The sequence below is a fragment of the Solanum pennellii genome, chromosome 8 (assembly GCF_001406875.1).
Source record: "Solanum pennellii chromosome 8, SPENNV200".
Taxonomy (NCBI): Eukaryota; Viridiplantae; Streptophyta; class Magnoliopsida; order Solanales; family Solanaceae; genus Solanum; species Solanum pennellii.
The window spans coordinates 60,878,528-60,893,187 of record NC_028644.1 but is presented as its reverse complement, the minus strand read 5'-3'; the positions used below and the strand labels follow the sequence as shown (position 1 = coordinate 60,893,187).

Here is a 14,660-nt window from a genome sequence, read left to right as displayed (position 1 = left end):
GTCTCTTTCCATTTGTCCCAGCCTTGGTCGACAGAGTTATCCAGTACCAGTACCTGTGTTGGTGGGAGGTAGTGGGGACCTTGTAGAATTGAGGTGTGTGCAAGATGGCCCGGACAACATGGTTATGAAAAAAATCATTGAATATTGCAGCTGTTTACACTCAATAAGACTCACTCATTTATGCAAATATCTTCTAATGGTGTACTAGCTGAATTTCATACGGCCTCATGTTTATTTTGCAGGAAGTGGTGCCACACACTTTTCTTCTTTTGACGTGTGTTGTTCTTCTACTGATACGCTAATTGGTGGCCTATGAGACTATTGGATCCTTCCATTTTCAGCTACAGTTCTTTTCATCTCCTGACTGGGGGAATCCATGCCTAATGGAGGTAATATTTTGTCTGCGTCTGTTTTCTTTTTTCTGATTAATGTCCTTCAGTTTTTCTGTACTTAAATTTTCTTTTTTCTGATTAAGAAAGTGTATAGCTTTGTGTACTTGATCTCTCATTTCTATCTATGCTGACTCTGTGTTGGAGCATATTTAATCTGCATCTGTTGATCAAATTTGACTGCTTGTTGATGCATATTTTATCTCATGTTACATATCTGCAAAAATCCCGAGATCATCAAATACTGATAATCTTGCTGCGAGATAGCCAACAATAATTTACATTCATGTCTGTGTTCTGAAATGCATCCCAAACTTTCAAGTCATTGTACAAACTATTAGATCTATGTACATAGAATATCAAAACTTGAGGAATCTAAAACTATTCAAACATTTGTTCATGTAGAGAGTGCACCCACTAACAACTCTTCAGATGACAGGCCTGGTAAAAACCTTTGATCTGGTAATCACCCCTTTCTGTAAATCTGCAGTTCATAGATAGTATAAGCTTTCCTCACTATAATGATTGATATTGATATTCTTTTGTGCTTTTAAACCCAGTTTATGAGAATGAAAATTTTGTGCATAGGAAATGAAAGTTCTTGACTAGTATCGAGAGCATGGAAAATTTAAGTAGTAGAATGATAATTACTAACTTAAACATTTCGTGTTGTTAAGATGATCAAGCACTTATGGTTTAATCATAATCTCTAACTTAACTATTCTTGATTACTTTTGAGCTCAAAAAGAGTATCGTTGCTATTCACCTGATCTTTGTCGCAACCTTATGTCTGCCGATGTCACATTCTTTGAATCTCAACCTTACTATTCATCTTCTGATTATGTTGATATCTCTGAAGTCTTACCCATACCTCACATCTTACCTATACCAACTTTTGAGGAGTATTGTTACTTCTATGTCTCCCGTGTCCATACCTCAGTTTTTACATGTACCAAATTTTGAGGACTCTACGGTTGCTTCTATGTCGCCCGCTGCAATGCCATAGCTCCTAACTTATCATTGTCATTTGTGTCCAACATTAGTCCCTGATGATTCATGTTATGCGTCAAACCTTGATCTTACTTTTGAGTTGCCTTATCCTAGCCAACCAATTGCACTTCAAAAGGGTATACTTTCCACTCGTAATGCTAACCCACATTATACTTTCTTGAGTTATTCATCATCTATCATCACTCCATTATGCCTTTATATCATCTTTGTCTTCTACTTTCATTCCTAAGACCACAGGTGAAACACTTTCTCATCCAAGATGGAGGCAGTCTAGGTGAAACACTTCCTCATCCTAGATGGAGGCAGTCTAGGTGAAACACTTTCTCATCCAAGATGGAGGTAGACTGTGATTGATGAAATGTCTGCTTTACATACGAGTGGTACTTGGGAGCTTGTTTCCCTTCCTACCTTAGTTGCACGGACTCTTCACTTTTGATGTTGTACCCGTGTCGGGTTCTCCAAAAATAAACTACTTTTGGTGAATCTGAGACACACCGTTGACATTTTTGAAGAGTCCGAGCAACATAGCTTCCTACAAGTAAATCTGTTGTTGGTTGTCGTTGGGTTTATGCGGTCAAAGTTGGTCCAGATGGTCAGGTTGATCGGCTTAAGACTCATAATATTGCCAAAGGGTATACTTAAATATTTGGGCTAGATTTTGGTGACACTTTCTCTCCCATGGCTAAAGTAGCATCTATACGTCTTTTTCTATCTATAGCTTTAGTTCATCATTGGCCTCTTCATCAGTTAGACATTAAGAGTGCTTTCACGATGATCTTGAGCAAGAAGTCTACATGGAGCACCACTTAGTTTTGTTGCTAGGCGGAGCCTAGTAACCTTGTATGTTGATTGCGCGGTATGGTCTGAAACAACCTCCTTGAGCCTGGTTTGGTAAGTTCAACAGTAATTTTGGAGTTTGACATGACTCGTAGTGGAGCTGATCACTATGTGTTTTATCGACATTTTCACCAACTTTGTGTATTTATTTGGTGGTCTATGTTGACAATATTGTTATCTCTGGCAATGATCAAGAAGGTATTACTAGTTTGAAACATCTTTTTCAGCATTTTCGGACGAAAGACCTAAGACCTTGGCAGATTAAAGTATTTTATAGGTATTATAGTTTCTCAGTCTAAATTAGGTATTGTTATGTCTAAACGCAAATATGACTTAGACATTCTCAAGGAGACAAAAATGATGGTAGTAGCTCAATTGACACTCATATAGATCCGAATGCTAAACTCTCACCACAATAGGTGAAGCCACTTAGTGATCATGGAAGGTATAGGTGGCTGGTTGGTAAATTGAATTATCTCATCGTGACTAGACCTGACATCTCTTTTGGCATGAGTGTTGTAAGTCAGTTTATGACTTCCACATACAATAGGCATTGAGATGCAATTCACATTTTACGATATATAAAGTCAGCTCTAAGTAAAGGATTACTCTTCGAGGATCAAGGCTATGAGCATATCATTGGATATATAGACGCTGATTGGGCAATATCACCCTCTGATAGACATTCTAATCTGGATATTGTGTTTTAGCAGGAGGTAATTTGGTGTCCTGAAAAAGTAAGAAACATAGTGTGGTTGCTCGATCGAGTGCAAAAGCAGAATGTCGATCAATGGCTGTAGCACCTTGTGAGCTAGTTTGGCTCAAAGGGAGAACTAAAATTTGGAGAAATCTATTAGATAAAACTTGTGTGTGATAATCAAGCGAGCCTTCTTATCGCATCAAATTCAGTATTTCGTGAGAGGACTAAGCACATTGAGATTGATTATCACTTTGTCAAGAAAAATATAGTCTCAGGAGATATTGTTACAAAAAAATTGTGAAGTCAAGTGATCAACTTGCAGATATCTTCACCTAGTTCCTTACCGGACCTCGTATTAATTACATCTGTAACAAACTAAGTACATATGACTTGTATGCTTCAACTCGTGGGGAGTGTTAGAATCCTAGTTAGAATAGGAATATGTATATATGATCCTACTTAGAAGAGGATTAGGAATAAAAGTATAAATAGTTAATAGTATCTTACTTGGTAAAGAATTACATTGTAGTGTTTATAAATAGGGTCTCTGTATAATTGAGACGCACAATTCAATTATATTCTTCTCCAATATTTTTCACAGTCTCAACAAGATTGGGGGCCCAAACTTCATAGAGGAACCTTAGTTTTTTCTAGTTGACATATATAAATTGAATAACAATTCTACATGTGACGTCTAGATGCAAACCTTATGAAATAAGCTGTAAACGATGCAGATTTTCAACAAAAGATATTATATAAAGTTCGAACAATAAAATCTAGCTCTGGAATTCGAGAAGTTGATATAATGATATCAAAATAGTGTTGCGCCGACTTTAATAAGTTGATATAATAATATTGAAATGGTTTTTGACTTGTTGCAGTGCTTGAAATTTGAACAAGACACCAAAAAGTAAATTTAATCTTTTTTGTTAAATAACAACAATAGATTTAACATTATCTTTATTTTAAAAAAAAAGATTTTGCATAATGCAGAAGATTTGACCGTTTGTGGGACTTCAAAATGTTCAATAATAAGTGAGTAAATACTGCGAAAGGGGAATGTAAAAAGTAAATATAGGAATAATAATGTGAGTTCATGTAAATCATCAAAATATAAATTAGGCAAAAAAATGGTTAGCCACGTAAGAAAGGATACTACGATCATTGAAAACTTTTCCATTTCTCTTTTCAAATTTTAACTGGACATAAGATTTTCTTAACAATATATATTGGAATACATCTTTAGGAAAAATCCCCCCCCCCCCAAACAAGAAAGTCAGGCTCCAAGCCATTGCTTTAGTGGCCTTATAGTGGAGCCGGCCTTGTTAATATGAAGCGGCTACTTGGTTATTTAAGGTGCAGAACTTCTCCATTTCACACAACTCCCTGGTAGTATTTTCTCCATTTCATACAACACCCTGGTAGCAACTTCTCTGTTCAACCATTCAATTTTTATTCTAAATAGTAAGAATTATCTGGGGAACAGAGGGAGTAACCTAATCACTAGACTCTTCTTTATATTTGTTGGCGTATATATACAGAGGTTCCATTTGTTGCGTGGTTTTATTATCTTTTAGCATCAGATAAGTTTGCTGGGAAAAAAAACCACTCACACAAACACATATTAAGAAGCTCTAGATTTATGGTGGTTAGGATTATCCTAGTGGCTCTAATTGTTTCAAGTATTTGTTAATAATTCAGGAATTAATGGGAGCTTTACCAGTTCACTTGTGTGTCCAACTATGCGTTACCATCACAAACAGAAGAGCGGCATCCGTACAGTACCAGAACTGTGTAGGCTAGCAAGAAGGAAACAGTTGTTCCAGCTTTTGCATACTGTTGAAAGACAGAAATTCTATCCACGTTTTGTTGCTGCAGGGTTGAGTATGTTCTAGGCAAATCCCCAATCATACTGGCTGAACTTTCCCCATCTGTATCAGTATATGAGTAAGCAGCATGACTTTTAACATGGTGCAATTGAACGTAGTTCTCTTTCTGGTCTAAAGTGTCTGCATCTGAACTTGCGGAGTGTGTTTCAACTTTGATAACAGGGTTGCTGCTCCTTTGATGGTCCATAAATTCTGCTTCGATTTTTGCTGCTCGCTCTAGGTTAGCCATCTTTTGAATGCTCAGCCCTTGGTCAATCCAGTTCATATCTAGAGCATTCTTTATGTGGATGCTTTTAAGTAGGGTTGATATGAAGTTGGCACCAAATGTAAGTGCAACCAAAATGGAAAGGGAGAAAGGCTTCCACCAGTTTTTACATTGGACGGGTGAGGGGTTTGAATTTGACAGGAAAATGATGAGCAGGAAAATGACATAAAACATGGCTAAGTGAGTTGCTTTTGTCTCATAGTACTGGATTTGCTTCACTAGCCTGTGATTAATGATGGCCAATTCTTTGCAGGTGTTTTTGTGGTTTTCTAGGGTGTGGGAGAGTTTACTCCACATGCCATTAATCTGAATACTTTTGGACATAGTTGAAAACACACACAAGAATTATTTTCTTCTTTTTGAGGAAATTTGAGTAGGTATGGTTTATGTAGAAAGTTAAATTACCGTGTGTGAATACCTCTGCTACAACCAATTTCTTTGCAAGCTACTTCCAGACAGATTATATAAACTGCGGTCCTTAGAGTTGCTTCTAAGGTTGAATCTCCGATTAGAGGATTTGTACATCTAACTTAAATTAACAGAGGGAGTACTTTCTTTACTTGTCCAGGTTTGACTTGGCATATCCAGGTAAGTATCAGCAATCCTGGTTTTTCTTGTGAACTGTCTCAGAAATGTGGAGGGGGTAAGAGTGTTGAAGTACTTAGCTTGATCTTATATAAAGGTGAAGTTGAGTGCTTTCAACTTAAATTAACTACAAATAATAACATACAAATATTATTATTTTAGTCGTATTCAGTATATCGAATTGTGAGATAATATATATTAGATAGAGAAGAATGGATTTATATATAAAAGAATGTGCTGATGTAACATCTTGTGCGTGTGCTATGTTTTTTTATTCTTATATTCTTGCTGAGAAAATCAGCAAGCAGCAATGAGACGCAACCTGGAGAATTGATATTTGACTATGATACCTTTCAGCTTAAGAAGTGTAACTACTGTACAAGTGTGAACTTGCAGTATCTGAGCATAGTTTTGTGATTAGCATTTGGTTTTAGTTTTGAGTATATTGTAGCATGGAGATAGTTGGGGAACAGAGAACATCGTGTATCATTTATACATGTGATTTTGATTTATTCGATACTTTCGATATATATTAGTTTGGTGTAGATACCCGGTGCCAGTAAATTGTTACCTGGAAGCAAGCGATTAGAGAAAGAGTTGAGATATACTTGTAAACGAAAATGACTTTGTGCCATTAGATTTATTATAGTAGAAAAAGAGATGAGATCTGACTATTTTGGTTCAAAGCATTACCAGACCTTGAATGGGACAATTAGCCTTTTACTCCCTTTGTTTATCTTTACTTTGATTTAGCACATTCCTTTTAGAGACGATGAATATAAGGGTAATTTTACGATATCACTCTTATTAATTACTTAAGTCACTTAAATGTTGTGGAATGAATAGTATTTAGTAAAAAAAGAGGTAAAAATAGACACAAAGTGATATTTTATCTCTTTGGTTTTCCATACTAGATAAGTAATGTTGGATATATGTTTTTAATATATTGGATAAGTAAAGATAGATAGAGGTTGTAGTAACCTATCTATGTGCGATGCTTCACATCCTGGAAGCAATTTATGTTATACTACATTCGTAAATTTAACTTAGAAGGCTTTGTTTGGGTGTTAACATCATCATATTAAATAGCAAATAACTCAAGTTGGTTAAAGGGATTCTAATAGCTTAATCTGTATTTGATTGTTACTTTGGGAGTTATTTTATATGCCTCTTCTGTTATTTATTTTTATGTGCCTTTTGAAAAGATTGGACCATTAATAATAATCAACCCGTTTCCTAAGTCAACTTTAAAATTGCTGCTTATTTATTCATAAAATCAACAATATCAATCTGGAGTGATGTATATGTAGGTTACTTTCATTATACAACACCGCGTTTACTAATGATATATGAGGAATTTCGTTACGCATTTTTTTTTAAAAAAAAAGGAATTTAATTACGTTATCCCCCGTTTCTTGCTGCAAGACGCAATTTAATGGTTCAACATTAGGCACTATTCATGACTATAGAGATTAATAAACTATAAATCAGCTCAAAGGTCATAAAAAGAATGTTAAGGCGGCAAATTTAATTGTTTTTTCATCCATCCCCAGCATTCCACATGGCCCAATCCGGGCATTTTTTTTAAAAAAAAAAATATTTATGAAGGCATTTTTTTAAAAAAAAATATATATATTTATGAAGGCAACAAAGACAATATTTGTAAAGAACATTTCAAACTCACATATAAAAGAATGGATATTTTACACGTATGTCAAAAAGCTATTCTCTGCGTCTCATTTTATATGTTACTTTTTTTAGTTTGTACTTGTACTAAAAAATAACGTAACTTTATCGTCCTATTCTTATTTAACTTTTTTGGAATTCAAATTTTCAATCAATAGATATGAATTAATTTGTTTTGATTAATTAATATAACCAATGATCATGAATCATTTACTTAGTTTTTCTAAGTTGAATCAAATGTTTCAAGGCTAATAACTCACAAGGGTAAAATAGGAACAATAGCGTAATTTATGCATTGATTTTATGCAAATGACAAGTATTTTGGACCGACTATTTATAAAAATGGATGACATCTAAAATGGGACGGAGGGAGTAATTACATTCTATTCCCACTCTTTTTCAAATTACAAAAATCTCTTAAATATTAAGAATTTTGGATATATCATTCAACGTTTCGATACACCAAGACAGATTTCAAAATACACCAGTCAATCTCCGGTGCATCTTATCCCAGTTTCGGATACATCACCCATTGTTTTGATACATCACATCCCAATATATTAACTTTGTTGATATGAGACAAATCTTTCTCGATACATCGCTCAACGTCTTAACATTGCATTCCGATACATCACTAAACGTCTCAATACATTGAATTTCGATATATTGTGTTTTAGAGCCTGTTTGACTCAGCTTAAAAGCTGGTCAAACTGACTTAAAAGCTGATTTTTGACTTATTTAGCTGTTTGGCAATACTCAAAATAACTTATTTTAAGTTAAAAAAAATACTTATTTTAAGCCAAAAGTTAAAAGCTGGGGTAGGGGTGCTTTTTTTTTTTTTTAGCTTATAAGCTGTTTTAAGTTGACCACATTTTTATCTTTTTGCACTTAATATTTTTATACAATCTCCAAATTACAACATAACCCTAACATCTCTTTTTTCCATTTTTCCCTTTTCACTTTTGGCATAGCAACTTCAGCACTTTTATCCAAACACATAACTGCTTATTTTAAAAATAAGTTTCAGCACTTTCAAAAGTACTTTTTTAAAACAGCTTTTATTAAGCCCATCCAAATGGGCCCTTAATGTATGCGTAAGAGTGATATATCCAATAATAGGAGAGAGTAAGGATTTTTGTAATCTTTTTAAATGATAGAGAATTTTAGAGAAAGAATATGATAAGTGAAATAGTCTGATGGACCCTCATACTTGTATGAGTTTGTATTCAAAACCCTCTCACTTTATACTTTGTCATCTGAACCATTAAACTTATTGAAACACCATATTCGAAAAACCTTTGACCATTGACCAAATTTATGTGACACAAATATTGTAAAGTTGGAAAAGTGTGTAAATGTACTTCCAAACGCGTTATTACACTATTTTCTATTTAAAGACGTATTTTTTTGGGAAAATAATATTTTTTAATTAAAAAAAAATATTTCTTCATTAACCCTCTCCCAACCCAACCAACCCCACCCGTTGTCTCTTCTTCTTCACCACTCCACACCCATAACCCTAAACTTTCTTCTCTTCTTCTTCAATAAAATCACCCACCATATTCACTCTTTTTTTTTTTCGAAATCACCCGTCATATACTTTTTTTTTTTCTTCTTCTTCTTCAACAATCCACTTTCCCATTTGCAACAAATCAAAACCTCACACCTAATTTCTTTTCCAGCCCCCTTTATCTAAATTTTTAATATTTTCTATTTTAAAAGTTGAACCATGTTGGATTTAGCGAGAAAGTATGATATGAATTAGCATAAAGAGTGATGGTGGGTATTGAAAAAGTTAAAAATTTCATTGATAAGTTTGAGAAAACTTGAAATACAACAAAAGGGTCTTATGATTTGTAAAATTAACTCAAATTTGTGATTGTGACTAGTAGGTTTTGTATTTATGAACTTCTAGTTGAAATTTCAAGCCAAATTGAGAAAAAATTCTTCTATTTGACTGAATTTTGTGCTAAATTTGTGAGTATATATGGGTGGCTATTCAAAATTTCCAAAAGTTAATTTTTTCTTCTTCTTAATATTTAATTTCTTACGTGTCATTGGAAAATAACATGAAATCACACATATAAGAGGTTGGATTACACACACAATGATAATGGGAAAAGAGTTTAAAGTATTGTGTTTTAACGGATTTAAGAATTTTAGTTGACAAAATATTAAGTAAAAGACTTCAGAATACAAAGATACAAGTATAAGAGTCCATCAAATTATTTCCTTCAATAAAATAAAATAAGTTGTGTATCTAAATAATATTCCTAGAAAACTCCACTTCAAATTTGCATTGGGCTAAAAAATTAGCCCATGATGGTTTCTGCTTTCCTTTCAAAATTTGTTTTATTATTTGGCCAAACTGCATGAATTCTACTAGTTTAAGTCTTAATTACTAAGATTCTTAATAATTTCAAATATTACTTTCTTTATCATATTTCGTATTTATGTTACATGAATCTCAATCTGATGTATATATATATTTGTGAAATTTTAAAATCGAGATACATATTTTATTTATTTAAATTAATTAGTTGTAACATTTCCTTAATTAGAGAAGTAATTGATGATTATCACAATAAATGGACAGTTAATTCTAAAAATTTAAATTAATTAAATCCCTTAATATAAGGCGGAAATCAAAGAGTGAGTCTATGTTTAATTTATTTTATTTTATTATCTTTTAAAAATAATATTATTTCATCTATTTTTTTTATATAATTTGATGTATTAAGTATCAATTTCATACGTTATATTCAAAAACATGTATCTCAGATAAATGCAAAAATAGTTAGATACATTTTGACATAACAAAGATATATGATAATATTAAGATACATATGACGAGACTCGGATACGTGACAAAATAAATTGTTTCAAATATATGCGTAAATTTTCAATGGTACGTAAATCTCCAATTTATTCATTAGATACATGCGCACTTAATAAACTTAATAAGATACACCTATAAAAATTAATGTATCAGATACATCAATAATATGTCAAATACATGCATAAATCTCCGCGTATTGAAACTTTTCGATTACGTTCGTTGTTGGTCATGGCATCTCACAACAACAGTTTTTGCTTCACCTTTTGATTCATCGGTGTTGCTCACTACGCCTAGATCCTACGGGAGAAGTAACCCGAAGTTTCTTGGTTGTCCATAGTATACAAGGTATACAATCGGTACCATCGTAAATGTCGAATTTGATAAATCTATTGGGTTTGAAATCTATGTTTGTAACGACAATCATTGTCTCTGCGCACGAGAGGTGTCTACCTTTGCGAGAAAAAATAATGAATTCGTGAGAAATTAGTTTGAGAGTGAAAAAATCAAATGTTAAGTATTTTATGTGTGTGTTGACAAGCCGTAGAACATCCATTTTAATGAAGTGTTTCTTCTCAGTAAATTTCAACTACTCAAGGGAAGAGGAAGACTTTGGGATTTGAATTTTATACCATAACTCTCTCAGAAGATATATTTTATTCTTTTAAAAAATAAAACACTAATTTTGAAGTTTGACTGTAAGAATAATTAGTCAATTCTAGTTATTTGATATAATAAACAATAACTTACGAAAATTTCTCTAGTCTTGTACCACCTAATTACCTCCCTCCCCTTTCGTAATTCCGAAACTTACTTAATCTAGACTTCAGATACATATGTCTAGCACGTTTAGAAACATGTATGTCGGATACATGAGGTCAGTATCAGGTATAATTCATTGTAGAATATAGATACACTATTCTAAGTGAATTTGCATGGATATGACTCTCTTACTGACCACTCTCCCTATATATTGTATCCTAAATACTTATATCTAATGTGATTTGCATATATCTGAAATACATAAACTATGTCGTTCACCTCCCTTCTATTTTTGGGCCCAATAGCAAGACACTTATAATCTTGTTCTCGAAGTTTTTCATATTTTACTAAGTATTACTTCAGAACATTTACTACTCCCTCCATTTAAAAAAGAATGACATTATTTGTTTTTGGTACTTTTTAATTTCAGTTTTCCACGTGACATGTTTAATGCCACAAGATTAAAGGACAATTTTGTATATTTGATATAATTTTAATTTATAACCATAAGATTCAAATTAAAGTCTTTTATATTTTCTGAAATTTTATTTAAATCAAACTAGATCATTTTTTTTAAATAGAAAGAGTATTTCATTCTTGGATCCAAAGCTAAAAACAATAAAACTAACACCAGATCTAATGGAAACACTCATCATCAGATCCCTAACGCTTCACATGACTTTATCTTTATCTCATGTTTACTTACTTTTTCAAATATATTTTTCTAATAACCGAACTAGACGAGTTAAATCAAAATAAATGTTTTTGACCTCATACAAATTTAATTGTACTATTTTTCTCAATAAATAGTTTTACGTCCACTGTGGGGCCAGGACAGTTATGTGCTGGTTTAACTTATGGTATAAGGGATCGAAATAAATAGTGACTGAATAAGAAAATAGTGATAGAATAAAGTTTTTGTATCTTGTTTGGTTGTCATGTTCAGGATAATTCATCCCACCATTTATATCATAGTGATGGAATAAATTATTCTGAAATAACTTGTTCTCAACCAAACGACCCCTTAGTATGTTTAAAAATTAAATCGACATGGTAAATTATTGTTTTTATTAATCTTATTTTTGTACATATTGGAGTATCACTTTGAGACATGCACATATATATATGTTCCCAAATGACTTGGTAAATTCAAAATTCACTACAAATCGTCATACATTTTGAAATATCACAAAGTTTAATACAATTAGAAGTTGATTGACTATGGCTGCATTTATCATCATTTTTGCACAAAATACTCCAACATCCATGCAATATAATGCCCGCAAAAGCTCCAAGTAGAACTAAGCAAATAGCCAAATAAATGCCACGCTTAATCTTTGTATAAGGATCTTCCCATTGTTGATTCAATTCTACTTGACATTCATAATTCATTTGATGACCTACAAATTGATGTGGAGAACGCGGTCCCGGTAATTGAGGAGTTTGAAAAAAAACGGATCCAGAATTTAAAGTTGATGTTGATGGTGACAAGTATGAGTTTTGTACTCTTTGTTCATTTGGTCGATTTCGAGGGGATAACTCAAACATAAGGTCATTATATTCTTTCCAAGCTATATCATAATTGGTTAAAGTGACTATATATTTTTTGCCTATGGAATATATTGCATAAAGATTGATAATGGCAGCAAACAATGTGAGGGTGAAAAGGAACCATCGATTGGAACAATTAAGGGATGAAGATTGTGATATTGAAGCTAAGATAACACCTTGGAACACAAAATAATAGTTTGCAAGTTGAAAAATAGTATTTTGAAGATGTTGAAGTCTTTCTTTGTACTTGTCAACAAGCCTTTCCATTGCTTCTTGCATAGATTGCCTTCTTGCATCAATTGTATTATTAGCTCCTCTTGCATTTCCTCCCCTAGCAATATGATCCATTGTATTCAAATGATGTGTTATTCCATATGGTATACATATAGTATGGAGATTAACACTTTTGGTCCCTCAATATTTAATAAATTATAATTTCGATCCTTGTGATATATGACTCTAACATATTTAACTTTCAAGAAATTAAAATGTGTTTTTGGTCCTTTTAGCTAGAAAATATGTTATATTTAGACCTTTTTAGATGTAGGGGTCAAGTCTCGTACCCTCTACCCTTCCATACCTTAACACTTGTGATGTGATACTGAATAAAATATGAAGTAACAAATATAGTTTAACAAAGCACAGTGGTAATTGAATGGTGAAATGATTAATAATTCTTATAAATTGTGAATATTCATACGTAAAGGGTGAGAGAGACAGAAAAAAAAAATAGTGTGGGTTAGATTTGGACTTCTGATACCACGAGAGAGTTTTGATAATGGTTCGTTGAATATCAAAAGTCTGTGTTACATATATTTATAACAAGGATACAAAAATTCTAGACATAATACAAGTTCTAGTTATACATCAATACACTAGACAATCCTAAGAATCCTTAATCTGATAAATATAAGATTCCTAATAAAGGGATCATAATTGCACAATTCAAGTAATTGAAAGTTAAATACATTCGTTAATCAGATAAGGACTAAAATTGAAATATATCAAAATTTAGGGACTTAATTCCTGTCTTCTTTTAATTATATATTAGTGAAATACTTCACTTTCATCTTGATAAATTAATAATTTGAAATAAGTTGGAAATTAGGTCCTCATTTCTTGAGCAATATTGAAAAGAAACTTGCCCATCACTTGGAATTGTTTTTAGGATAGTGTTAGTTTAAATATATATTCTCAACTAATCTATAATTATATCCCCCGATTACTTGGTAGTTAGTATTACTAATTCTTTGTTGTGAAGATTCAACATCAAAGAATGTCAAAACGAGTTCACCAATAATATCCAAGAGTTCAACTAGGTTCTCAGAAAAAAACATGTAATAATTTAGTCGAAACCTAACGTGATACAATAATTAAATGCTTATATTATTTTTGGGTTTCTAATTATCTATCAAATTGTATATTTATATTTGTTAAAAATAATTATATATATGTAATTGATATACATATGTATTTGTATATTTGGCGAGCGGAGATTGTGCGAGGGAGGAGAGAAGCAAGCGACAGATGACATAGAGTGGAGAGAGGTGAACTTTATATGCATACAAAACTGATATACATGTGTATTTGTACATATCTGACGGGTGAGATTGAGAGAGAAAGTGGAGAGAAGCGAGTGGAGAGGGGGCAAGAGTGGAGAGAGACTAATTGTATTTGTATATGTGTCATATAATTATAATATTTATATGTATAGTTTGTATTTAATTATTTGTATTTATATATGTATAAAAAAGGAAAGAAGCGATAAAAATATAGCTAAAATTAAGTTGCGAACCACAATGAATTCAGACTATAACTATGTTACCTACGTAACTAATATATATTTATTTATCCGTATAATTTTCCCTAAAAAAAATCTAGATGGACCCTAAACCAAACCGTCCCTGTTTTATTATATTTAGAAATATATTCTCCTCGTATATTATATTCCTACAAACCCAAATGAACACTAAAAATATTCTCTTCACAATTGTTGAAATAGAAATATATTCAAAAATCTCGCTCTGCTTCGATCAAATTAAACTAATCAACATAGTAAATCAAATTATGAATAAAACAGATACGTTTATCATAAACATCATCAACAAGGTATTATCAATTATGTGTACATATATTTATATATACCTAT

The 14,660-nt window shown here is 32.2% G+C and overlaps 1 protein-coding gene across 1 annotated transcript; it reads right to left on the bottom strand.

Moving 5' to 3' along the window:
- Nucleotides 1–559: 559 nt before the first annotated feature.
- Nucleotides 560–6,369, bottom strand: LOC114078375. The gene has a single exon (XM_027919141.1). The coding sequence runs from the start codon at nucleotides 5,413–5,415 to the stop codon at nucleotides 4,678–4,680; it is 738 nt and encodes a 245-aa protein (XP_027774942.1). The 5' UTR covers nucleotides 5,416–6,369; the 3' UTR covers nucleotides 560–4,677.
- Between the last annotated feature and the right edge of the window lie 8,291 nt (nucleotides 6,370–14,660).